Below are 27,944 nucleotides of genomic sequence, written 5' to 3' on the forward strand. Positions count from 1 at the left end.
TCTGGCCTGACCCAAAGGCTTCAGGACACAACTTAAAAGAATCAGTTTGTCTTCAGTAACACATTTCCAATGTGTTTGAGTTCCTGGGCTCTACAGTACATTGAACAGCGTGCTTCCCTGTCTTTCAGTGCTGTTTGTCAGTCAGGCTCTTAAGGTAGCCCCCTCCTCTTTAAAATCCTCAATGGCATTGTGTATCTTCTAGTGTGCCTGAAGGATGCATCTGCCTCACGGTGTACACGCACTCGAGTTGGCTTTAGGTTGCACAGGGGTACTGCTTGCAGCAGTGCTGCAGAGGAAGAGGTCTTCGGCAGGATTTGCTCAGCTCCCTCCCTGAGATTTGCAACCCATGCCAGGTTCTGTGTTACAGCAGCAAAGCTGTTAGCAGATCTCAAGTTAGCTGAGAGCTAAGTGCAAACACTGCCACTGCCATGATGCAACCTTACTGGGATGTTTGTGAAATGGTGAGTAGGCAGGCGAGAAGCTGCCATTTAAACAAAACACTACTTGAAGCTGTCAAACCTACGGATTATACATAAATAAGGAAAAGCATGTTGCTTTCATTATCTAAGGCCAGGTTATCATTAAACAGACTACTTAAGTTTTCCTGATTATTTTTTTCTCCTCCTTATGATTCAGTTCTTTAACTAATAAGGGAAAATAGAGACTGTAGGATACTACTTCTTCTGGGTTCCTCAGCATCTCTTATCCCTTTGTTTGCCTTGTTCTCCTCAAGGGAATATTCTTGGTACTGGGCAAATGGAGACAGCCACAACTACATGCTATTCTCAATACATGGCAGCTTTAACACAGAAATATCAGAGTATGTGGCAGACATGAACTGGTCCTAAATAACTGTAAAAATGTGAAGTTTTGTAGTTAATGGGAAGATTTACAGCTAATTAAATCTTCTGGCATGGTCCCACAGGACACACACAGGAGCATTTCAGATGGGAGGAAGCACAGCCAGAACAGACATTTGAACATTGCTCTCACAGCATCAAGGACGCCCAGCAGTGTTTATGCTTACCTGGGAATTGAAGGGAGTTGGAAGTATCTTAAAGACAAGTTATCCTTTTCCTCATCTACAACAAGAGCAAAGTAGAGCTCTGATGTAGGAAAAGGCTGGCCCTTTTGAGGTTAACAGATTTAGTCAATTATTTGTAAAGTGAACATCAGTTAAAATGTACAAATCTTTCAGAGTGCCAGCTTGGCCCCTGTAAAGAAGCCGAGCAATTGAAAGCACACTTCTTAATGAAACCCTAACATACAGACAATCTAAAACTCCGTAATGAAGGCCTAGACAGAGTTTTTGAGGGGTAAAACTTTCTGAGGGGAAGAAGCTAGTTGTCGTTCTAAAAGGTGATCACTTCTGCCATTCAAAGTGCCTAAACGCATAGTGCCAACAAAAGCAAAGCCACTAAGTAAAGAAATAAAATTGTGCAGCATCAAAATAGTGTCAAACAGATGTTAAAACATGATTTGAGCTGCTGTAACTATGTTTCTAGAATTACACTAGTAATTCTAGTGTAAGATGAGAGTGAATTGCCTTGAAATCAGCAGGGCACTGCCAGTTTTCTCCATTTTTTGACAATCTGGCCTATTTCAAATACAATTTGTGTAACTGATCCCAACAGCTAAATCAAAGCTAAAATGCCTGATGTTTCTTTGTAGATCCAAAGGAGGACCCTTTCCTCTCAGTCACAGTCAGGTTACCTCATCTTGACTTGAAATGAGACCTTACTGCAAAAAGATAGGTGTGCAATTGTCAGTTTTGTCGATTGCACAAAACTGCATATTGTGAGATACGTATATCCTAGCAAACAAAAGAATTTGGCATTAAAATCAGTTGAATTGCAGATCTATTTCTGGGGAAGAGGCTGTTTGTTTGCATTTTCTTTTTAATTTTTAACTTCTGAATATTGTTACAACAGATGGCCTGTTGAGCCAACAATAGATCATCATGTCTCAACACAATGGGGTCCCTTTCTGGCTAGCTTGAATTGGAACTGGTAGATAACAGTCCTCACCGAGCACATTCGGAACAGCTACACCTTAATTGCTCCTTCCATCTGGCCCCTGGTAGTACAAACAACTCCCTGCCTCCTTGCATAACACCAGAAAGACACGTGGGTTAGCAACCTACCACTGAGGCAATTCTTTTGAACACATTAAATACCATTTCTGGATGCTCACAGGCCCCACACTTCCTTGAGTAACAGAATGTTCATGCTAATTACAGAAAAGAGTTCAATAACTAAATATTTCTGTAATTAAATTATGCTCTTTGATTTTTATTCCCACAGAGGTCTCAGTCAGCATTCTCCCTGGCTAGTGAAGATACACCCAGCAAAGGACTGGACCCTGCATCGTCTGTCACTGAGGCTCTTTGGAGACAGCAGAAAGGACAATTCAAGAAGCAGAAGGAACGCAAGCTCTCTGCATTACCCAGCTGGAAAAGTGTGGACAGGCTAAATGAAACAAGTAAATATTTCTAGTACGAATATGATTCTTTTTTTTTTCAGTTTTCACTCCCTTGCTATCTATAATAGGGATTAGGTTCACACCCAATGCACATTGCCAGTCAGCACGCACAGTCAGAATCCACACTAAGGTCTCTGTTTTGTTTCTGTGCAGAATCGGGTGTTAGGTGATCCTTTGCAAAGCAAACACATCCCCAACTAGAAGGATGGTCACTAACATATAACTTACAAAATACTTTACAAAACTATTTTCTTTGACAGTTTTGAATTGGTTGTTCTGTTTCATCTTTATTGGAGAAGCATATTATGGAGCTAGAAGGTTTCCCTTGTCTAGAGAGGAGTAGCTGCTGTCTCATGTCCATCTTTTTTCTGTATTGGTGGATGTCTTTTTTAATATGTTAATGACCCTTAATGAGCCTAAAGGTCACTTAAGGAGCACTTTCTCTTCCTCTTTTGTTGATACTCTCACATTAGCACTTGCTTGACATTCTTGTGGTCAAGTTGTTTACCTTGTCACTTGTTTTTCACTTAAATCACACACACAAAATCACAGAATCACAGGGATTGAGAGGGACCTCTAGAGATCATCGAGTCCAACCCTCTCTGCTAAAGCAAGTTCCCTACAGTAGGCTGCACAGGTAGGTGTCCACTGTGTGGAATAAATAGGACATAAAGCAAGGGCCTCTTCTAGGAAATTTCTGCTGGCATCTGTGCTTGCAGAGGTCACATGTGAAAATGTCTATGTCTGTATGTCTGTTTGGTAATGCTGAGGGTGTCATGATTGCGTTGGACTGTATCACTGCTTATCCTACCATTGTTTTTTTCCAATAACAGATTCAAAATTTGGGCCTTTGGGAAGTTGATTTTGGAGTATTATGAAGCATTAGGCATCTAACTTGGATGTGTTTCAGAGCTTTTAAGATACAGGAGCCTAAGGGCTGTGTTGTTTTTTTGCCTACTTATTTGTTCTCCAGGGAAAGGAGTTTGCAGATGCCTGTAGCCTCCCTTCTGCTGCACAAGTTAACGTTTGTGAGGCTACATAGTGAACCAAACAGTGAAATAATTCAAGTTTAAGATTCCCCTCACACATTCATTTTCTACCCCGATGAATTCACCTGTGCAGCCCTGCAGGTTTGATGAAGCTGAATGGGTGAGAACAAGCAGTTGCCCTAGATCAAATGCCCTCTCTGTGTACATTGGATACGAATGCGAATGTGAAAAATAAGTGGAGCAGCATCATAAGTTAGCCCCATTACTAAGCCAGCACCGTGGGTTAGAGTGCAGTTCCCTGCTTGCTTCAAGGTGACATAAGTACAGTCTGTCACTGAAGAATGTGGCTTCTGCTGTTGTGGTGCCAGTTTCCTCCGCCTCTCTTGTTCTGGCCTTACTGTTTGTGAGGCCACGTCAAGTAACTGCTGCACAAAAGAGCAGCTTAGTTTTCATCCTCACAGACACACTAATAATGATCATGTTGGCACAATGGGAGATAGTGAACTGCTCATTTCAGCAGCAGCCCTGGCTCCAAGGGGCACAGCAGCAGAGCTGACCTGCCTCTTGTTGTTCCTCCAGGACACAGGAGCTGCTCATTTCTGTGCTTTCTCCTGAGGCAGCTGTAGAGCTGCTGCATCTGTCTGATCCCTGCAGCGATCCCTGATGGGGCTTCCCATCAATTCCATTTGTGTTTCTGTAATGCCAATTGAGTGGTATTAGAGAAGCTGGGAGGCTGAAAATCAGACAGCGTGAATAGTGTCCACTACCTGAAAATTGGGTGGTAATAAAGTAGTATTAAAATGTGACTTAGCTAAGTATCCTTTATTTGTGAACTGTTCCTTCAGTCTCCTGTTGGAAATGTTGTTTTCCTGGGCATTTTAGTTGGAGGCCTATTTTCAGTAAAGCAGTTAATTATGTACTTAAATTTAAGAACTCACTTCGATCCCATTGAATTCAGCTGTTCAGCAATTTAGTACTTAACAGTTGCTTAACCAGAGCAGAATGGCAAATTGACCCAATTTCCTTTCAGGTGTTCTATTCAGAAGATTTGCTCTGTTTTTTTCATTTAAGAACCATATCTGTGATGAAAGTGAGCTGCCTGTAGAGCTTATATTAAATAACTGAGTGTGCTAATATGTGTAAATAAGGCCTTACTCTTGAGTAGTAAATAGCTTGTATTAGATGCAGAAAATGCAAGAAATCTTAGCCAAGAGTTTGAAGCGGTTACATTAGTGGGCTTTTGTAGTCCCATAGCCAAAAAGCAGTTCACAATTCATTTTGACTAGACTGGTTTAAATGATGACTCAAGAGACAAATACTGACTTTGCACTTTTTTCCCTTTTTGCAATAGTTTCCTAACGAGACTTCTTAAAATCTGTTTTAATTTTCTCTTGGGTAAATGATGATGTGCACCTTAAGAACTGTGCACAAAATCCATTCTTTCAAATAAGTGACTTTGGTTTGGAAAATCAGAAGGGCCCATTTCGTATGACTTGAAGTTTTTTGAATGTAAATTTCTCAGTGAGTTGCCTTTTCATCCTGCTTACCCTGTAGGATCTAATCAATCATTATCCTCTCTTCAGATAACCGAGGATGATTCTTATGTGTAGATGCTAAATAAAATCAAGGGATGTGGCTTGGGAGAGGAAAAAAAACATAATGGCATGGGAATCCACTGCATTATTTTTGTCTAACATGGCACAGCCGAATTCAACTTCTTCTCTGTCTCCCAAAGCTGATTGCTTTGTTTGAAAGAAGTGAGGTTTTTAAGGAAAAGTGGTCTTCTTTCTCTCAAGAGAGTCCTGTGCTGGAATTAGGGAGCATTGCTGGAAAACGTGAGAAAGCTCCTCATTTGTGAGAACGATTCTCATGCTTGATATTTTGTCTTCTTCGTGTATCAGCGATTATAGTAAAGAGTGTACGTCAGCTGGAAGTCTTTTTTTGTATTTAGTAACTTTCAGTGGATTTCTCTTCTGTATCCATAGCCATCTCTGTGTTATTACAGATTCATTTCAGGCATCCCTAACATCTTTAGGCAGGTCTGTTACCCATTGCATCCCTTTTTTATCTATCTATCTATCTATTTATTTATTTATTTATTGGTCTTTTGTTGATCTTGAAACTAGATTTCTCTAGTTTTACTTTATGTCCTGTAGTGATTAGGCTGAAGGAGATTGCCTCATCTCTTCCAAAATGTATGCTCTGTCTCCTCCAGAACACTCTGGCTTGATTGTTCCTTAAAAGGAAGCCCTTTCAGAATCTGGCTCACACTTTTCTGCTCTTCTCCATCCTTTTTCCGTCTTTTCTTTTTGAGATGGGATGTCAAAACTGCACATAAAATCAAAGACATATGCAAAATATGGGATTTATAGATGTCTGTGTACTGGTTTCCTTCATCCTTTCCTAATATTTTTTTCCGGGGGGGGGGAGTCTTGGTTTAAGGACTCTCATATTTCAAGTTGTCATCACCATGACTTTAAGTGGTGACTTCTGATCAGAAATACAGCAGCATAGTTCAGAACATGAGAGAATTCATGATAGCAGCAAGATAGCAATTCATGATGCGTTTGTCCATTGGTTTTGTTGAAATCTCCAGTCTGTGGGCAGACAATTGCAAGCAGGCATCAAGAACTCTCCACACTGTGATAATGTATGATATTTGAAAAGTTTGTTATTCTTTCATTTTCATAGATCCGCCTCCCGTTTTACAAAGCACTGATGGAAACTGGGTAGCTTTGCAGAATGTCTCTTTGCCTCGCCCTCGGATGCTCGCCAAACCAAAGAGTCAAGTATTTGAAGCTTTGGAGAATGAATCCAGCGTTGTGTCTGCTTATGACGAGATGGGCTCAGACAGCGAGGATGATTACGACTGGAATGTGGCCTTGAACAAGCTGCGGCGGAGACCTCGGCAATTACCAGATGATTTCTATTGTACCAATTCCCACTACGATTCTGAATGGGTTTATGGCAATGATCAGTACCAGGCAGTCACCTCACCTTCCTCTGGGTTATACACCAATACTGAGACGCTGTTCTCTGATTCTGAAACATCGTCGGTAAACTCTTCCCAGGAAGCTAAAAGACCTAGCAAACTTCTCTGGTTACAAAGCAGAACTCAGAGCGATGTGCCCAGAATGGAAAAAAAACATTTCCATGGAGAACTGGATGTAAACTTCAACCCACAGGCAACCAGCCGGGAGTATTCAGATAGCAGTGAGACTGAAGAAGTTCAGTATGATTTAGAAAAGAGATCAAGAAGATGGAAAAAGAACAAAACGATCTCTGAAGAATTATCTGAAGGAAAAAATCACACAAAAGCCAACGTGAAGAATTTAAGACAGGTAATTGTGATCTTACTGAATGCAATCTAAAAATATACATATAGGCAAAACTAATTAAACTGTGCTGGCAATAGCATGTGAATTGTGAGTGGGAGATGGAGTGTTCTTGCAAGCCTTATCTTTGTTATGCCTCATAACCAAGAAGAAACAAAAGGTAAAGTGTTAAATATACCATGAGCAGGCTTTGCTTCTTTCTCAGATGTGCCACTTTCATCTGATCAATCGCATCAGTAATGCTGAAAAATACAATACTCCTTAAGAAAAAGTCAGGATCTGCCAACAGCTATCAAATGTTGAGTAATCACCTATAGATGTTATCTTTTTTTTTACTCCTTTGTTCTTGGAATAAGAATGAACTCATATGCCTGGGAGTCCTCACTGTGCTGTTCGCAAATGGCCTGGTATAGGATAAAGCTAAGGAGCAGTAGAAACTCAGGAATTAATGATTTTGAAATATGGTCCAAACACTGTCTGCTTTTTATTAATCACTTGACTGTTTCAGTTCTGGTGTGTTACAGTCAGTGTTCACAAACTACTTCCATTTAAGTGATTTGTCATTTGATTAAGAAGCAAATAGAATGTAAGTACTTTAACTCGAAAAAAACTATCACAGAACTTAAAGTCAGTAAAGCACTCCCCAAACATTTATCTTAAATGTGCAGGAGATAACATGAAAGCAAAGAAGTCTTCTCTGTTTAGGATTTGTTCAAGTCAGAGACTAGTATTATATAGGGGATCCAGTTGTCCCCCAGCATTTACCAGCCATGCAAGCACACTTCTCAGTCTGGTGGAGAAGAATCCTGACCTCTTATCCAGTTCCATTTCTTGTGTCCTACTCCTCTCAACTCCTGTAGCTGGATCATTGCTGCAATGCTGCAGTGGTGAGTCTGAGGCAAGGAGCAAAACGCTGTCTTCTCGCTATACTTCTGATCACAATCTGATCTTTAAAGCTGTCTGAGAAATGTTAGGATGGCTGGAATTGTTTGCTTGTGCTCCTAGCCCATATCTCTCCTGGAAACAACTGTTACATACCTCTCCTGGTACAACTTGACCTTGATAGGTCAAGACTAGGGTTCTAGGATTTAAGGCAGGCTTTTAATGTAGGATAAACCATAGTTAATTCTGTATCTATCCATCTGCTTCTAGGAGGCAGGTGTGGGTGTTCTGTGCTGAGTCATTTATAGTCGTGTCCTCATATGTTTATGAGCTGCAGATTTTGAAGGGGACTTTCATATGCTCCAACAGCACTTCAGTAGCCATTAGCGACCTCTTAGAACATCAGATGGGATGACAGGACTTTTCCAGGGACTCAAAAGGACTGTATTTTGTACATAGACATCTGTCTTTCCATTTCTGGCTTTGCGTATTTGTGCATATTCTGTGGGTGTCTGTCTTCCTGCGTTCTACTGCTCTGTTGCAGGTAAGTCCTGCAGATGTTCCTCCAGTGGAGAGCAGAGAAGCGGGGTGCCTCCAGACACACATGACTGCATCCTTCAGCAGACCAGTTTGTGTCTCAGAGTGCAACCTGATGCAGAAAACGATTGTTCTTTTCAATTCTCTTATGAGTTGCCTTGCATCTTCAGTGCTGACTGTACCTCTCTGTTGTGCTCAGAATGCAAGGTTTGGGACTCTGAGCCATTCTCCCTTTCATTTTACCACGTGGGCAAAAAGAGATTCTTTCTGCTCTCTGCTCCTTCAGCCATAGTGGGGCAGGCAGCAATGCTCTGACTCGAGATCACATGCATGCTCTTAAAGCAATGCAATTTTCCCTGGGAAGTAATATGGCTGGGTGCGTGCCTTTAGTTTGTGTGTGGGCACACACCCTGGTGGGACCATCAGTGCCTGCCAGCTGCTGTTTGTTTCTCCATTCTCTGGTACAGAAAACTCAGAGCAGGAAGGGGCTGGCCAGAAGCCATCATAGCAAGGAAATTGCTAGGGATGAAAAAACCTAGGAAACAATTACAATGATTAAGAGCCTAAGGGGTCGGATTTGAGCTATTATACTAAATTAACTAAGCATCATTTCCATTTCTTGGAAAAATAAAATTAAAGGGATGTGGGGATTTCATGTGATCCCCAAAGTAGTGCATTGATCTAGGGCCATGGAGGCTGCATCAGAGAGGGACTTACATGTAAACAGTTTGCAAAAGATGGTAGCATACGTGCATAGTGAACTGCTGACTGTCAGCTTAAGGAAATTTCACTGTGTAGTTTTCACTCTGTGTACATTTTCACATGCTGAGATTAAAGAGAATTTACTGAAAACACACAAAATTGCATCACAGCATCGGTGAACAACTGATCATATGTAAATTGCAGTGAAGAAACATACTTTTTCCATGTCTTACTGCATTGTAATGATAACACAATAACTTGTTAACAGTTATGTTTTCATCCATATTTTAGAATAAGACATCAATTTAGCAGTCTAAGCATTGGGCTTTCTTTTTAATTTGTCTCTTTACTATAGTCTCTGAGACTCACAATAAAAGGAAAGCAGGCTCTTTGCTCTCTCCCTTCTCCAAATCTGCAGAGCTGTCACCAGTAACGTTCTGGAACAATTGCAGTCAGTTTGTATCTTACAACTGAATTTTACAGAATATTTCATAGAACTGTCTGGGATTGCACTCAAACAAGGGAACTTAATATTTCATGGAATAGCTCGTGTTGGAAAGGACCTTAAAGCCCACCCAGTTCTGCCGCTGCGCCGTGGGCAGGGCACCAGACCAGGCTGCCAGGGCCCCATCCAACCTGACCTTGAGTGCCTCCAGAGATGGGGCACCACAGCTTCTCTGGGCAGCTGAATTTGGGGAGATTTTTGCCACTTTATGATGGGTAAAAGAACAGCCTCCTTTAGCAGGTTGCCCGTAGAAATGTTGTAAACACAACCATGAAGCAAGCACAGTGGGATGTGAAAACTGTCCTGACAACACCAAAGTCCTACTAACAAGTTTCTGATTGCTTATGGAGCATAGAAGACTAAAATTCCTGGGGAACCATAATTGAGTGGTGCAGCCTTTTATCCACCTAACCTGCTTGTAACAGGAATTATTTTCCAACTTCTTTACAAGAAGTGACCACTCAAACCATCAGACTGTTTTCGTCATCATTATTGTTGTTGCTTTATTGGCTTTCGTTATCATTTTGACTGGAGATGCTGCTTAGTGTAGCTGTAATTCTTAGATGTCTGGTGCAAAGTAGAGTCACTTAATTGCTTCCAGTGATGAGAGTGCCCTCATTACACATTTGATTCTTTTATCAGAAGACCTTCCCCATACAGTGCAGGTAGGGGGGAGCACTGTGGGACTGCTGGTGCCCGCAGGATGGTGCTTGGGGTGTATTTATGGGAACAGCTGCCCTGAAACTGCCCCAGTTCTCACTGAGAAGCTGCCTGCAAACTCACTATCTGTGTCATCTTCATCTGGAAACTGGAATTTGTAATCTGTTTCCTATTTGAATGGATCTTTTCTGTCCAGGGTTTATAATGTAGCAGGGACTTCTGGAGCCTCAGAGTCCGTATTTGGCTTGCTTACTTTATTTTGAGGCTTTTGCATTCACTGAGATTACTCTGAGTTATCAGCCATTTGCTTGCAAGGATTTGCCCAGTGTGTATTAGGAAAAGTGTATTTCCTCTTCATTGTCTGCCAAAGGATTTACAATTGCATTAAACCTACTTGATTTACTTCTAGTGTGGCTGTGTCAGCTTGCCATACCCTCCCTCAGGCTCTGCTTTCAGATGAACCAGCAGGCCTTTCATTCTTGTTTGCAGATGTTTATGTTATTTACTGCTGATACATGCTGATAGGAACTTATACAATGATTTATATGAACAAAAAGATGTCACTAAACTTAGCAGATAGAGCAGAAGTGTGACCAGTAAAGAATAATGAAGTTTAAGAGAGCATCTATTAAATAAATAATACCTTTCAGTGTCTTTATTATTTTTATTCATTGTCACGGCTTCTAATGCATTTTTAATCAGCTAATCCACAGAGGAGGTAACATTTCATCACAAATAGTCAAACACAAGTCAAGCTGCCCAGCAATAACAGAAGCAGCAAAATGTAGCATTTCAGGATATCATCATCTCTGCGTGTAAGCAGGAACTGACAATTCCTACAGATGTAAATACTCCAGCTGCTAAATGTGAGGAGGCTGGCAAGCAGAAAGATGGGGAAAAAGAATCCAGCTGTAAGCAAATAAACACCCTCAAAGTGCGTCCTCCCACAGGACTCTATGCTGAAATTCTGTGTCTGCACAGAATGGTGGTTTTTTTGCTCCCTTGCAGTCTCAACTCCAGGCTAAACCGTACTCTTCCTGCCCAGATGTTTCTTGAGGAAGCCTAAACTCGTGGTGCAGAGCTGTCAGAGCTCACTAGCAAGTCTTGTGATCCTAAACCACATCATCTGGAAGCAGGAGAGTAGGTCTTTGGAGGTACCATTCAATAAATGCCCAAATACCCACATTAAATAAAGAGGGATTTTAGTAATTAGCTGAGACTAGGTAACTAATAATAAATATTTCAAGCTAATGAATTGCATCTCCTAAAATGCAAATGTGCCGTAAATTATCTAAATTGTGATAGTTTTTCTCCAAATTACTGGATAGATGGATTCAGCAGCAAATTTCAGATCTTACAGTAGCTTAGTATGTATTTCTCAATACCAAATTGTAACACTAAGCTGTGAAAGTGCCTGGGAATACAGTACAGTTTACTGTATGAGAGATGAAGGTTGACACTACAAACATAACGTGTCACCATGAAGAGCAGTTGAGTGAGGAGGAGTTGAGGGAATCATCAGAGTTAACATTTGCTGTGAGAACTGGAGGCAATTGGTCCATCCATAAACACTGCTGCTGAGGCTGCAGAGAGAGAGTAGCTGTGCAAAGCAAATCTGCTTATGTATTTCCAAATAAATGACAGAGAAAATGCAGCTTTTAGTCTCTCCGGCCATGTCTGGTCCTGTCACAGTAAGAGAGCGTAAGGCAAATTTCCTGCCAAATAGGAATAATTTCCTGTCTGAAGATTGCTCCGAACCATTATCTTAGATCTGCTGCAGTGTGCCTGCTGCTTCCAAGTCACAGGCTGTGTTCTTTATAAAGAATAAAAGATATAAAGACATCCTGGATGGCAGAAAGAAGAAAGCATGCCCCACACACGATTAAATGTTGAGCAGGCACCGTGCTAGGCAGGCACGTAAAAGGATTTTGCTTTCTTTCTATTCAGCCTGCAAAATGAAAAACTTGTGGTCAGGTCTGTTTCTAACCCACCCTATTTAACCAAACCTCTGAGTACTTTCACTTTGAGGATTCAGAGGTAAGAAAAGAAGATGCTCCTGAAGTCACATTCTAAGGAGGCTGGTGTTTGGAAAATAGTTCTAGCTGTAGTGGGTCCACCTATGTAGCAGTCACTGGGAAAGCTGGAAATCATAATGAATGTTGCTTTAAAAAAAAACAACAAGTTACTTTTCAAACCTTGCTTCCAGTAACCCTTAGGAAAATAAGAATAATGCTCAGGACCAGCAGTAAAGGAATCTGAGCCTGGCTTTCAGCTTGAAGGTGGACACAACTGCCAGGCTGTCAGAATAAGTTACTTCTTGCACTTCAGTTTCCTTATATGTACCATAACTGAGAGTGATGACAGTGCAGTACTGGGAATGAGAAATGCCATTTATTCTTTCATTTTATTGGCTGCACTGAGATGTGTAATAATTTTAGTAGCTCCTTTCAATGTGATATAAAAGCCAGGAATTAGAAACATTATCCAACACAACAGGTGTAGGTCGGCCTTCCTCTGTTAAGATGTGGTAATTCTTTTTCAGCCCACATTGTTTGCTTTCTTTCTATCCTGTCTGCACTCTGATTGTACGTATACCCTTTTCTATGAAACTGCTTTCCTTCTGTACCTATACCATTTTACACTGTTCTTCTAATTTCTTTGTAGGATTTGGATGATTTATCAGAAACGGATAGAAGCAGTGAGGATCAACATCAGAATATCAAGCCTGAACTTATGGAAGAGGAGCTTAAATCCAGGTTATTTCAGCTTGCTGCTAAAATGAGTGACAAAGAAACATCTTCTGGTGAAGAACAAGAGTCTGAACCTAGAACAGACCCTGAAAACCAGAAGGAAAGTTTGTCCTCAGAAGAAAACGGCAAAAGCATTCAGGAGGAGTTAAAGAAGGTAAGTGCTTATTACAGGGAAGTAGGTCCATGCTGTACAAGTTAGAATCCAGAAAGAGGAACTTGTGTCTAGAAAATCAAATGTTGGCTGATTAAAAAACTTCAATCTCTGAAGTGCTTCTGAGCTTGCATCTCTTGTGCAGATAAAGCTTCAACTAAGGTATTTGTTCCATCCTGTGAGCCTACAGCATTAACTCAGAAGCAGTGAACATTGTGTAATAAACCTGTTAAGTGACTGATGCTAATGGAATTATGTCTGTTTATGCTGATGGAGAATCTGCACATGTTTTTATTTAAAACTATATCCATATCTCCTTTTTTTTTCTTTTTTTTTTCTCTAGCTCATTAATTTTTTTCAGTCCTGTTGTTTGCTTTCCTTTTCTTAGTATTGTTTAGCTCATTCTAAATATGATATTATGGATTCTTCTTTTACCTCTATCTGTAGGGATATTCTGTGCTTCCTTCCTTAGAACTTTACAGCCCTTTTATGCTGCCAAATAAGCAGCTCCAGTCAGTGGTGACATATTGTAGCAAAATGGTAATCTAGTGCCAGATAATGAATAATCCAATTCTGATAATGGAGGAGATCTTCCACTCATTTCATTTCACCCTTACAATATGAAGTCTGACTTCAGTGTCACCCCACAGGGCTTAACATCTGCTCTCTTCCTGTTCCTGAATTTCTTTTCATATCGTAGGGTGTACTTGGTGCTGTGTTCAACCATTTTTGTGCTCAGTTCACCATACAGGAGAATTCCTCAAGTCCTATCCTTTAGCCTTTAATTCTGGACTTTAATTGCATTGTGTTATATCCTAAGCTAACCTACATATTCTGTTGAATAATTTGATATTGCTGGTCTGTCTTGGTAAACCAAAGATGAGCTAGATTTAACATGGGGGGTGGGGGGTAATCTCTTTCCTTTGTTAGATGCTGGTAGCCTTCTTTTCTGCAAGTGCACATGGCTGGCTTATATGCAACTTGATGTCCTCCAGGATCCTGTTTCCTTTTCTGTCAAGCTGTATCCTAGCCAGATAGTCTCCAACCTATACTGATACAAGGGAGAATTCCTCCCCAGATGCAGGATTTTGCATTTCCTTTTGTTGAACTTCATGAAATTCCTGTCAGCCTGTTTCTCCAGCTTGTCAAGGTCCCTTCTGGAATGGCAAGAAGGCCATCTCAGGTCTCAACCACTCCTCCTAATTTATTCTCTGATTCATTGCTTCTGCCAATAATGATGATAATAAACAGTACTGGCCCCAGTACTGGCCACACAGGTATACAACTAGTGGCTGGCTTCCAGTTGGACTTAAAGCCTCTCAGCATAACCATTTCAAACCAACAGTTCAGGCAGTTTTCAACCCACCTCAGTGTCTACCTGTCTACACATTTAGTCCATACTTGTTCAGTTCATATAAGAGGATACTATGACAGACAGTACTGAAAGCTTCATTAAAGCCAAAATATCATTTTATGCTCTTTGAGTGTAGTGAAGTAGTCATTTACTTCATTGTATAAAGCAATCAGGTTGGCCAGGCATTATTTTCCTTTCATAAATCCATGCTAGCTACTTCCAGTCACCACCTTGTTTTTCATGTTTGAAAGCGGCTTCCAGGAGGATTTGCTTCTGGATCAGTGCCCAGCAACATTCCCCAAATTATCATCATCTTTCAAAAATGAAGAAGAGCCGTCTCCCAGTGCCAATGGCCAGCTCCCTTAGCTCTGGTGAGCGTGCTCCATCAGGTCCCGTGAACATGCATACATCCCATTTGTTGAGATGTTTGCTCATCTATCAAGAGCTTTTCTTCGTTGTTCCAGATTTTTCTATTGGACTCAGGGGCCTGAGAGCAAATCTTGCGTTTAAGTTGAGCTGAAGACAGTATTGTTTAGCCATAGCATTTTTCTTGTCTCATGTCACCATTTCACTTCAGTAATGGGGCCCATTTTCCTTTATCTACCTTTTGTTGCTGGTTTACCTGCAGAAGCTTGTTGCCATTTGTGTTCTTCACCAAATTCAACTCCAGGTGGATATTAGCTTTCCTGACACCATAACTGTATTTTTGGACACTGTCTCCGTGGTCAACCTGGATCTCTTGATCCGGCTTCCACATCTTGGTATATTAGTTCTTCTTATCATTTGAGTAAAATACTTTTCAAATGATGAATAATAGGGAAGTGGCCAACTCTTGTTCAAAGCTGAGCTTCTATGCAGTCAAGATCCCAGCAAACAATAAGAAGCCTGAGTGGACCTGGAAGATAAGAATGTTTGACTAGTGAGAGGCAGCACTGGGCTTCTTATGTGGACATGTTGACCATTGCTGACTGAAATAAAAAGCCATTCTAGGAACAAGGACCAGAGCAGAAATGAATTAGCATTCCAGGGTGAAAGTCCCATTTTCATCAAGAAGGATGGAATAGGCCTAAGATAATCTATGGATGTAGCTTCAAACCCTTTACTCCTAGATTCTGCCTCAAACCTGTGCTTGTGTATATTTTTACCTCCAGATTCTTACTTGCCATACAGTGGAAGTAGCTGCTGTTTGGCTTGATGTCTCCAGCTATGTTTCCTATTTCTCTGAATGGAAGTGCTAGATTTTTTGCTTAAAACAACTTGTTGAAGTTCCCCAGTAATCACTGGGGAAAAAAAATGAAATGCTTACACTGAGTAAATTGGTCCTTTCTCTGCAGGTGTTTGGAAACTCCTTTCTCTGGTGACAGTTCTAGGGCTGAGCAGTTATATTAGGTAGATGAGATTTGCACATCCTTTTTGTGGTGTACTTACTCAGTGCATCTGGAGTATTACCTGTTTTATATATATGTATTTTACTTTAACATTTGTATCTCAATTATTTAAAATAATGTACTGCTTAATACATTTTTCGCAGTAAAATTTTCTTAAGTTTAAAAGTGAAGAGATGTACAGTATTCAGGAAAACATTAATGCTCACAGTTCTTTATTTTTTGTTGATTTTTGTTGAAGAAGAGTCTTAGTCATTCATTGTCACATTATGTATTCTTTTTGCCTGTAATGAAGAAACCAAAATATCCAGTATTATATACAGTCATGGCTTCAGAGGAATTGAGAGCTGAACTTGCTTCAGCTATGTAGAAATAAACAGACTGATTCCTGATAGTCATCATTATAGGTAATTTAAATCCTCTGATGCATACCTTGGCTTTGGAAAGTCTTGTTGGACTGATCAACATCCTTCAGTGAAATCCTGAAGTTGACAGTGTGTAATACTAGTGTGGCTATGGTAATCTAAAATGCAAAGACATATCAAACGAGAAGGGAAGGGAAGGGAAGGGAAGGGAAGGGAAGGGAAGGGAAGGGAAGGGAAGGGAAGGGAAGGGAAGGGAAGGGAAGGGAAGGGAAGGGAAGGGAAGGGAAGGGAAGGGAAGGGAAGGGAAGGGAAGGGAAGGGAAGGGAAGGGAAGGGAAGGGAAGGGAAGGGAAGGGGGAAGGGAAGAGAAGGGAAGGGAAGGGAAGGGAAGGGAAAGAGTTCCATCAGAAGGGACCTTCAGTGATCATCCAGTCCAACATACTTCAAGACCATCCAGAATCTAAAGCATATGTACCCATGCATTAACTTGTAAATGACTAGATGACATGTCTCAATGGAGGCAAGCACAGAAAACATATTTTCAAAGAACCAGTAATTTTAGATGCCTCAAAAGTCAGAGACCCTTGTAAACTGTCATTTTAAAAAGCCTGATTTTAGAAGAATATGTGTATAGGGATGTTGGACATTCTCAGCCAGAGACCCAAACTTCTGATATGGGCATGAAGTTTCAAAGCAAATCTATAGTTGCTCTAACTGAGCAAAGCTTTGTTGCCTACAGTCCACTTGGAGCTTCTGGCCACAGACTAAACTGTATTTTAGTATATTTTAGTACTGTAATATATTTTGTAGTACATTTCAGCTGTGCTGCCTGTCTTTGTTAGCTATTAGTTTTCTATTCTCAAGCTCTATTCTGGCTCACATTAGCAATGTTAAATCACAGGGAATTACTGATTACAGTACACCTGACCACAGAATAAGATTTCAGAAAACATGTATCTTCTGTTGGATCACTGGCAGTTGAGTACTTCATGCTCATGGAAATCTGATTTCTATATGTCTACACCTTTAAAAGTCTAGAGTTCTGTTTTTAGTGGAAGCAGGGAATCTCATGTAATCACACTGATCATATGATGCTTTAAAAATAATATATTAAGATTTCTATCAGTGAGAAGAATTGGCACACCTTACGTCTTCAGTGGGGAGTTAGCTGATGCTGGACATTCATGGATTTTTATTTCTCCCCTCCAACTGAGCTTTTGTGTTGTATGTCTGCCTTTAAGATACAAGATGGAAAATGCTGACCTGTGAGATACTTGTTTAGGTCATGTATGATACTTGAGGGGTTAAATGGGTATTAATTAATATTGGCTAATTTTATGGCTTAAACTTTTCTAAAACCTCAGCACACTCACCTTCAATGTTTCTAAGTCTGATTGCCTAAAATGGTCTTGTGGAGGTTCACAACTCTTTAAAGCAAATATAACCCCACAGCACGCTTGTTTTTATAGGTAATATTTTGTGCTTATTAAGTTACAGAAGCAGTTTGTGGTCTTTAACCAGTGTGCAGACCCCTAAAAAGCCTGCTCATCCCAGCTGCATAATGAAAGGCCATGGGGGTCTTTTTTTTTTTTTCCCCCCACTAATACCCTAGCCAATTAAAAGCAAAAAATAAAGCAAATAATAAGTCAGGTCTGTATGTCAAGGAACAGACAAGAGTTACATCCTAGAAAGCAATTTGATCAGTATCCAAGTAAATGTTTAAATCCTCAATTCAACAAAGAAGTCGAACATATGTTCTAGTTTTTGCTGGACACAAATGCTGCTCGTGAGATTTCTCCCAGATATTATTTATTGATATTTACTATGCAAAATTAAGTTGATCCTGAGAGTTTTGTCAAAATCTGAGTGTGATTTCAAGTCAAATAGATGCTTCAAAGCATAATTGTAATTTTTTTTACGTTTTAAATAATGGACATTGATGTTTGTGATCCCCCAATTCTGACATCTTCTGGGCTGAATGCAGTTGCCTATGTCTGGATTTCTTGTCCATCTGAGATGCCTTGGGATCTCCCACAGGATCTTGAGCTGCTTGTCTGGGGAAGGCATGTCCCTCATGTCTGTCTGACAGCTGTGTTTGAAAGTCCCCAGATGCTTTGAGGTGTTTCAAACTGCACCTCATGTTTAAGCCATTGAGTCTACCTGGAGAAGTGAAGAATGTGTGGGATTTCAGAGGGCTTCACACAGGGCATACAACACCTTTGTAAATAGGTTTTCTATAGTCTTGGATTTTATACTTTTGTGAAGTTTGTCCAAGACATCTCTGTCCAGTGTGCATGAAATGGGAATCTCATTCAGTTGTGTGATGATTGAAAACTTATTTACTTAGCAAGAAAACGTAAAAGTCATTTGACAGGTACAGCTACAGAAAATCAGTTACGATTAGTATAAACTCCTGTAACAGATTGGCAGAAAAAAAAATAGGTTGTCACACACACACAAGAAGTTATTGTTTTCTTGTCTTTTTTATGCAGTCCAGAAATTTGGCAGTGACAGATGAGATCTGTCAGATCTGCCCAGAAGGCATTCAAGAAAGTGCTGCTCTTCAGCTCGGTGACAGTGTCCCGGCACAGCCAACAGCACAGCTGTGGTTCTGTCACTGCTTCAATGCAAAACCAGTCAGTGTAGTTTGAATAGACTTCAGTAAGTCAGGGAGATTAAGGTAAAGCTCCTGATTTGACTCTGGAGAGTGGTAGTATGATGGGTTTTATGAGTTTGTTTGGGACAGTGAACTCTAGGAAAGGGACAGTAGTAAGCAGTAAGAAGTGATTTGGCACAAGACATCTCATTTAAGCACAGGTGTTTCAGACATGAGTGACTGGCATAAGTGGAGTACATACCCTTTTGTAACGTGAAACACACACAGCATCCAGAAATTGAAGAGATAGCTGACTTTTCTTAGCGCTGCTGCAAAAATCTCCTGTTGCTAGTTCCATGTTGTTTTGGGGTGGGGGTAGAAATCAGTATTTCCAATCTGCTTTGTTTTGTGAAAAACTATGTGTCATTTGCAAAATCTGTCTTAATGAGATCAGTTATTTTGAATATAAAATAAATCAGACTTTGCTTTGTTTTAAATATTTTAGTAATGAGGATAATACTTCCTAGTATTTTGTATTTGTTAGTTTCTTTGTCCTTGTACTCATCCCGAAGTTCTAAGTCTGAAGCTTTATAAATATTAACCTCTGCAGATATTAACATAACTTTTCTGCCTTCTTATTTAACTGCTTTCCCACTATCTAGGAAAAACAAAAGGCTTTTGATCTTCATTTAAAGCTGCAGTTTTTATCCACTGTATTGCAGCAGGTGAGAGCATTTTGTTTTGTCTGTGTCTTTTGACATCTCTTACGTACTTACGTAAGCGATGTTACAAAGTGATATTGAGGGTTTCCTCATTCCCCAAGCAAAATTCTCAAATTCTTATTATTTTCCTAGAAATATTGGGCCTGAAATACCAAACCTCTTGACTAGATTCAATGATCATTGCAGAAAATGGTTTTCTAATCAGAACGATACCTGTGTTATGATGGCAGTGATGAGCATGAAGTAGATATTTGAAGCAGACTGGCTCTCTTATTTGGATTCATTATGAGAAAATCTGATTTTATCAGCAAAGAACAGAAGGCAAACATAAGGTATATTATCTTCATATTCTCACATTCACGTCTATTAAAAAATCTGAAAGGAAAATTTTAGAAGTTGATTCCAGCAATACGTTTTTAGCAGTTCCTGATCACAGCAGTCTCCAAAACTCTTTCTAAGCTCCCGATTTAAAATTGAACAAAACCCTTAATTCATTATAGAAGCTGTACACAGTGCATAGGCACTTTCTCTTTTTGCTGCTAATGTCTATTGCTTATCATTCTTTTAGGTGGGAATAGATCTCACATTCTGTGCTATTTGAGTCTCAGTTTATAAGAATCAAGTGTTAGAACATATTTTCATTTTATTCACTAAACAAATGTACACTTACCATGTATTTTAAAATGCATGCTATTTGTAGTATCTCATACGTAGTACTCAACAAACTAATGTTGTGCCATTTTCTCAGTCATTAAAAAATGCAGCAACTTTTTTGTGTCAAAGGTTGATGCTTAATTCATCAACGCATTACTGCTCCCCACTTTTTCCTTTTTTTCTGTTCTCTGAGTTTTGTCCTGGGAGTTTTAATCATCCGAAGGATCTTGGTTTTCTTCAGTGAAAATACCAAGGACGATTTTAAACAAGAAATATTTTTGCTTTTGTGCAATGTTGTCAGGCTGTAGACACTCAGAGAATGCTGGGTAGATTTTAAGCCTTGAGTGTTTCCTTTCCATAATATTTTACCTCCTGGAAAATAATTTCCTTCCTCATGACTATAGAAACCTGTAACTGTATTAGGACAGTGGATTGACTTCATTAGCAAAAATGTAGTATTGATAATTACCTTGCAGAACCAAAAAGAGAGAAAATAGGTGATTCTGTACAATGATTTGGCTTTCCTTTTCTAAATGAGTACTCGTCAATGAGGTATTGATACTAAAGTCAGGGTAAGAAGTCTCAAATAGAAGAGTCGTTTCTTAATAGCATACTTTATTATTGTGCACTTGTCTTCATTTCAAGGGAAATTTTAGCTTCCTTTCCCAGTCTTTATGGTGTTGATTGGTTGCAACACACTTTTAAGCCAAAATGTCTTTTGAATGCCAAGGAAGCTGGCTGGGTCTTGGTAGCTCTGTTCTTTCCACGCCGTGATGTGGCCAGTGTCCCCACTCTTGCTTGCCCATGCAGAAGGCAAACTTGTGGTGGTCTTTTCAGGTCCTTCTCAAAGCTTTGCGGTGAACTCCCATAGGCTTCAGAGAAGGGAAAAGGCAGATTTGGGTTCTGGTGTTGTTTTTGTCAAGTTTGTCTAGGTACCCTGAAGTGATGAATGAGCCAGAAGCAAAGACAAACTTTTCTTCTCCCAGCCCCATAAGCTCCCCACACAAAGAAGGTGAGGCCTATTGACTGAGAAACAGGCTTGACACTGGAGCTGAACATAACTGCAATGCAGTTGATGTGATCAAAACTGGCACGACTCTTAGCAACAAAGGAAGTTCCCCTTGCTTTATTTCTTGATCTGTTGATGTCAGTTGTGCTCTAAGGAATCACTGGTTGCTGCCTGCCACAACGGTTTAACAGAGCTTAACAGTAGTATAATGTTATAGTGGCAAAAAAAAAAGAAGATTCTAATGGCTGAGTACAGCATGAAGAGAAAAATAGGGCAACTGAAGGAGAACTTTACTACTTTAAAGAGCTTGAGCAATAAAATATATAGCTTTCATGGACAAGAAATGATGTGTGGATGTCATAGGTTGCTGAATTGCTTAGGAGTACTTAATGCTTGACTACTCTCAGCAGCTTGGACACTGACATTGTTTCAGGTATAAATAAATAAGTAAAGACAATTATAAATAAATTCAGATATAAATAAAGCATTTTACTTGATTTCCATTATTCATCATCCTTTCTGTCAGCACTTCTAATTCAAGAAGAAGAAAAAAAAGAAATATAGGCAGTGTCAGTAGGGGATGAAGTGTCAGCCAAAGAGAGGGGAAGTGGCTTGACAGGAAGAGCTGGCTTAGACCACTGAAACATCTGCACAAGCACAGATGGAAATGGCAAAGATGTTTCATATGATGCTTTTAGTTATATTCAAAACACGCAGGCACAGGTACATGTGCATTTGTTTGCACACACAAACACTTTTTTAGTATTCCTTTGGTTTTAAAACTCTTCCACAAAGAACTCAGGAACCTGAACTTCTCCTTTTGATGATATCTACAATATTTGTAAGCCTGAGCATTAATTATCATAAAAAGATACAAATGGATGTTTTCCTCTTTCCTCTAAGCTCTTAATCTCAAATTCAGTAGGAGGTGAGATTCTCAAAAGTGGTGCATGCACACAGATTTAAATCATCTGTATCAATTTAATTTGAGAAGAGTGGTGTTAACTGACTATCGTGGTATCGCAGATGAAAACAGGATGCATCATGGTGTTTCAGGAAGAATGGTTGTGCTTAATTTTTCTGTGCTAGCTGTTTGTAAATAGAAATTGCTTTCTGTGTGTATCACATCTATATTCTTTGCTCAACAAGACAGATGGGAGGGAATTTGTCATGGTGTGCTAGCTGTCTCTGTGAATGCCCTATGGGTGTTAACAATGACCTTTCTTGCATGGACAAGATAAATTAGACAGCCAAAGGTTGTAGCAGTTTGAAATATCCACCTACCAGGATGGTCTTGGTATGCGTGTCTGTGAATGTTATTTTTATAGAATCTCATAACTCTTAAGTTTGATGTGATGGATTGAGAGAGGGATTGTGAAGCACCAAAATTCCAGAATTTTTCTTTTTTCCTTACATGCATGAAATAATTTTCCCTAGAGTAGCTTACTATGTTTGCAAGCCCGCCGTTATGAAACATGAGTGACTGAAACAGCTTTTGACAGTTGCTGAAGAAGAAGTAGACACATCAGTGAAAACATTTACTGAGTATGCAGTTTTTCCAGTTTGAGAACTCCTGAACACTCTACATTTTTATTTCACGTCTTCCTCGAGCAGACATTGATCACTTCTTATGTCTCGCATCATGCAGCCCAAGGCAAAGTTGACTTCTGAATAGCCTTTAGCAGAGAACTTTCACAAAGTTTAAATGTAAACACTTCAAAGTGTTGCTCGTGCTCTTAAGTTTTGTGAGATCTGCTGATCAGAGGTACTCCAAGGAAGGTCGTTTTTACTGTCCCTGTTATTTCTCTATGATATTTAGTGCTGTATCCTTGTCACGCTGTAAAAGTAGAAGTTTCAAAAGCTTAAATAAAAGCCGTGACTCCTGTGCCTGGATACCTGCAACCAGGATCGAAATATGTTCACTGAGATATGCGCTTTATAAACATTCATCTGGCTGCCTTGTGCAAGATTTAATGTGAATCAAATGTTTGGTTTTAAAAGCCAAGCAGCATTTGCCACTAACAACTTACCTCAGAAATCTAGAAAAGCTAAAATTCGTATTTGTTTCTGGCTGAACTTTTTTTCTCCTGATCATATATGTTGAGAATATAGGGTATTTTGTTAAAAATCTCGATTTCATAAGGATTCCTATCATAGAACATTTGCCAGGAAAATAACAGCACTGTTATACAGTACTTCATAATAAGTTCCAGTATGAACTCTCTGATGCTGGTGTAAGAAACCTTTTTCTAGTTAGATTTAGTCTTTTTTGGAAATCCATCATTAACTACAAAGGATAATTAAAAAAAAAAAAAGAACACTGAAGTGAGGTTACAGGTTTTGAAATGGAGAACACACATCAGCAAAGATGATGAAGAAAATGTAGATGATGAAAATGTAGTGTCTGGCCTTTATTCTGTCTTGTTCTCTACTGACAAAATAGAATAAGAATTAGGTACTTGTAAAAGCAAATAATAAAACAAAGTAACATTGATTTCTTTTCTATCCTATAAAATTATTGATCTGTTTTTAACCTAATTGGCACTTGTGAACATAAATGGAAAAAACAGTCAGCTATTTATGGGATTCAAGTATTTGTTCTCTGTAAGAGAGTCCTAGGCTTCCTTGCTCATGGCTGTCCTACCAGGCAAAAGATCTGTGTGCAGTAGCATACAGTATTTGCTTTGTTCTCTTTATTTTTAATCTCATGTGTCCAATTATTTCTTGTAATTCAGAGAAATAACAGTGCTAAGGATGCCTTATCATACTGGTGTACTACAGTTGAGCAGACACTGTTAAAGAAGTAGTAGTTCAGTAAAAGTCATATCTAACATAGAAATGAGAAACAAACTACAGGAAAGAGAATAGGAAGTTTTCCAGTTCAACCCCCCAGCGTTTGTGTGAACGAAAGAAACACTATTTTCCCCATATTCTGCTAAGAAGACTGTCTGAAATATTGGTTACAATAACATTTGCGTTACAAAGGGTGTAGGTGGATGGGTCTCACATTCACATGCATAAGTATATGCGTGTTTGAGGGATTAGTTGAGTTTAGATCAGAACTTCCTTCACTTTTAGACAAAGCAGCACTGTATGTATTGCACGTAAATTCAGTGATGGTGGTTGTGTTGGCTTCAAGAGGCTCTGTCTCAGCCACCAAGTTGTATGGTTTAGATGTTGGGTTTGATGCTTGAGGGTTACGGCAGCTGAAATTTCACTGCCATCGGAGGTTTTGTGCTGAAGGCTGAAGCTTCTGTAAGAATCATCTGAATTGGGATGGGTGACAACCAATTGCAAATGAGGAACACTGATGAAGAAAAAAGGCTTACAGTTGGTTGAGGTATTACATTTTTGAGCATGGAGATTAAACTGCATGCTTTTCCTTGGTATTTGATATAGCTTATTTAACAAATGTTTATGTACTTATAGCTCAACCTTTCTTTTTTGGGGCCATCGTACAATTCCTAGCAGTCATCCATATAAACTGCTGTCCTCACTGGGCTGTTGCAGATTGCTCTCCCCTGTTTGTGGCTGCAATAGGATGGCTCCTGTAGAAAAGGAGACATGTTTCCACATCTGTTTCCCAGCACCCAAAAAAGAAGGCTGTGGTTCAAAATCTGCTTTGAAAGCTATTGCAAAGATAGCTGTATCTAGCTCACTTGGATTTTAAAGCTAGATATGGGTATGCTCCTTTCACATAAGGTTTGGAATAGCCCTCCAGTAGAAATAGTTGTGTATGTGTGTTACTTGTCTGCTGTATCTGTGTGCATGTGCTGAAAAGGGAGAAATAGGTGCCTCAGCAACTAGCCAGGTGTATTATTTTTGGCATTTTTAAACCTACAGGTATAAGCAAAGCCATGCTATATAATACCCCTCTGTGCTAACATAGTGCTGTTTTCTCTCTCTACTCTTGTATCAAAACAGAAGTACTCTGCTGTCTCTCTCTGCAACATATCTACAGAGGTCCTGAAAGTCATCAATGCCACTGAAGAGCTGATAGCAGAATCCACCAGTCCCTGTGATTTCCCAGATGATGTTCAGGACAAGGGAAGAGGTTCATTCCCACTGGGGACCGACCCCATCAGACTCGACGAGCAGCTCACCACACTGGAAGAAAATGTAAGAACACAAATCAGCGTGAGTGGGTGTGTGTGTGTGTGTGAGGCAGCTGGAAAGAGAGAGTGCTTAGGCAGCATCAGCCTGTGGTATGAATTAGTCCTGTGTTGCTAAACAAATACACCAACAGAACCAAAGATCTTATTTCAACGCAGCGTATTCAGCTGCGTTGTGTGTTCCTTTTTTTCAATGTGTTGTTATTTGAGACAGGGGACGTGCTGTGTTTTACAACCAATTTCAGAAACCCTATCTTAAAAATTAACATAAGCCCTCCAAATCCCTGTGGCTGTCCAGCTGTGCCATGCCTCGCTGAAACCACGCATCCCCAAGTCCCAGCACAGCTTCACTGTTGTGAGGGCAGGTAGGGAAAGCCTGCCCCAAGTCACACAGTAAAGTGGAGGGCTTCTTCTCTGTGCACACTTTGCACACTTCCCCAGCACTGAGCACCAGGAGCCAGTAAGAGCAGCAGGCTGGAGGGGTCAAATTAAACAAACATCTCCTTTTTCTTGAGAGCCTGTCATGTTCAGGAAAGGTGTGATGCTGAATCAGAGAGAAGTCACTGCCCACTGGAATATTTTTGTGGACCCACGTAATGCAGTTGGTACATTTGTAACTTGATTTTCTTGGCTTCCCACATCTAACTGATTGCTTTTCAGTGGTTTTTCCCTTCGTTAGGAGCTTTTAAAGATCTCACAGGAATCCACTCTTGTTATACCATCCCGATCAATTCAAGAAAGCACATCGTGTATGTCTTTAGCCCCCAGAAAATTTTCAAAGACAGAATCTCTTCTTAGGGGAAACTGCATTAAAAACTATCTGAGGTGCATTTTTTACTCACTTAAGCTCCAGCAATCCTTCATGTCCTTCTTACTATTTGACATCTGTGGTGCTGTGATCTCCAGTTGCATTTGGGCCAGGCATTTCTCACTGAGAAGATACTGTATGCTGAGGCAGAGCACTGCTTGCTGTGGTGTTCATTAATAAGGCTCAGCTCAGCCTTGCTGAGACCCCACACATCTTTTTCTGCTCCAGAAAGGATTTTGAAGTAGGTGGCAAAAGTGCTTGCTGTCAGGATTGCAGTACTGCACATCCACAGATTGAAAGAGCCTTAAGAAATTCGGGAATGCAGAATTTTTACCAGTGCAGATGGGGGCACACATGCATGCGCTACATCCTCTTGGAAGCCTCCTCCTCCTCCTCTGGAAATACACCATTGCTGTTTGGAAGTTCAGGTAAAGAGAATCTTTCTATTAGGGAAAACCTTCTATTTAGATGTAGCTGGAACATGATCAATAAAATTGAAATCTAATAAATGTGGAGAGTGACTGAGTTACAAAAATATCATTGACATTCTTTCTTTTTTCTTTTTTCTTTTTTTTTTGTGGTCTCTTCCTGAAGAGGTTTGTTATTACACTGTTCCTTTTCTTCTTTCTCTGAGCTTTTGGATATAATAGATAAATCCAAAAGAGGACCTGTTAATGTGAAGCGGCTGTTGTATGTTGGAGCACAAAGACACTTCACTGAAGTAAATGGAAAGAATAATTAAAACCCACAAAAGCAGGAACAGTTATATTTAGATCATAATGTTACCTTCACAGTCTATATCTGTCTCTAAGTACTTGAGCAAAGGTGTTAAATCAGGTCACTTATTTGTTCTAAGTACATTTTAGAAGGATTTCTTGCCATTATATTGCCCCTTAGAAAATGCAGTTCATACAAGATGTAGTGAGTTTGTTTCTTAGCAAAAATATGAACAAGATGTGTATACATTTATGCCTTGAAACAAGGAATACAAAGAAAAAATTGCAAGCAATTAAGAGCTTAATAACAAAATAAAATAAAAATAATAATAATAATAATAATAATAATAATAGTCATTCTTCATCACTTTAGACCCATAAACTCACAGTGTGGCCAGAAATTATTTAAATACCTGTTATGTCAAAGGACTGCAGGGTATGGGAGTTATGGGCAGAAATAATGACTTGAGTGCAAGACATATGTAGGGAACTTACACTCAAGGATCTGCTTCTGATCCCGTTTGTTTGCCCACTGAGCCATGAAGTGTGCCACAGGGGATGTTTAATTCATGGTCTTTTTGTAGCACTGCAGCCTTACTGGTGTTAGGGTGAGTGAAACTGCCAGTGGGAAAAATGAGAAAATATATTTCATTTCCACTGTCCTGTTACCAGCCTCATGGAACAGTCTGTTGGCTGTCTACAAATAGGCAGAAAGAGTAGTATTTTGACATGGGTCAGCACAGTTTTAAGCACAGTTGTCAAAAGCTGGTGTTAGAAAATCACCCTTTTCTATAAACCAAGGACCTCCATTCAGCTGTATCTTAGGTTTCTTTATGAAACAGAAGAAACACATAAGACACAATGCATCGTGAATTAGTGCTCTGAGTGGCAGAATGGGAAATGAAATCTCTTCTTTCAGTTATCAGAATTATCATAGGTGTGTCAACATATTGTTTTTAGGGAAGATCTCTAAGTTATGGCATCTGTCATTCACGTGTTGCCCTGATAAGTCTATTGCCTTCCCACAGGGCCAGGGGATGGCAAAACTTTTGGCTGCTGCATGTTTGTGTGAGACCCGAGTGAAATGGAAAACTGTGTTGTACATCTGAGCACCATTATTTTATAACAAGCTCATGGCCACATGTTGCTGGACTGTTATTCTTGCACGGTTTTTGATTGCCAGAATGCATTGAGTGTGAATAATACTGAAGGCATTAAGTGTTTCAGTAAAT

At 39.8% G+C, this 27,944-nt stretch overlaps 1 protein-coding gene across 1 annotated transcript in view; it reads left to right on the top strand.

Annotated features, from left to right (window-relative positions):
* Positions 1–27,944, top strand: part of MYRIP (myosin VIIA and Rab interacting protein) — a gene marked incomplete at both ends in the record, with an annotated part of 176,174 nt that overhangs the window by 144,246 nt on the left and 3,984 nt on the right. Inside the window, 5 exons of the mRNA XM_079538701.1 lie at positions 2,304–2,481; positions 6,162–6,811; positions 12,756–12,995; positions 19,354–19,416; positions 25,001–25,195. Coding sequence (XP_079394827.1) covers positions 2,304–2,481; positions 6,162–6,811; positions 12,756–12,995; positions 19,354–19,416; positions 25,001–25,195 — 1,326 coding nt within the window. The remainder of the gene's footprint in view (positions 1–2,303; positions 2,482–6,161; positions 6,812–12,755; positions 12,996–19,353; positions 19,417–25,000; positions 25,196–27,944) is intronic.

Source organism: Tetrao urogallus, assembly GCF_951394365.1.
Source record: "Tetrao urogallus genome assembly, chromosome: 7".
NCBI lineage: Eukaryota > Metazoa > Chordata > Aves > Galliformes > Phasianidae > Tetrao > Tetrao urogallus.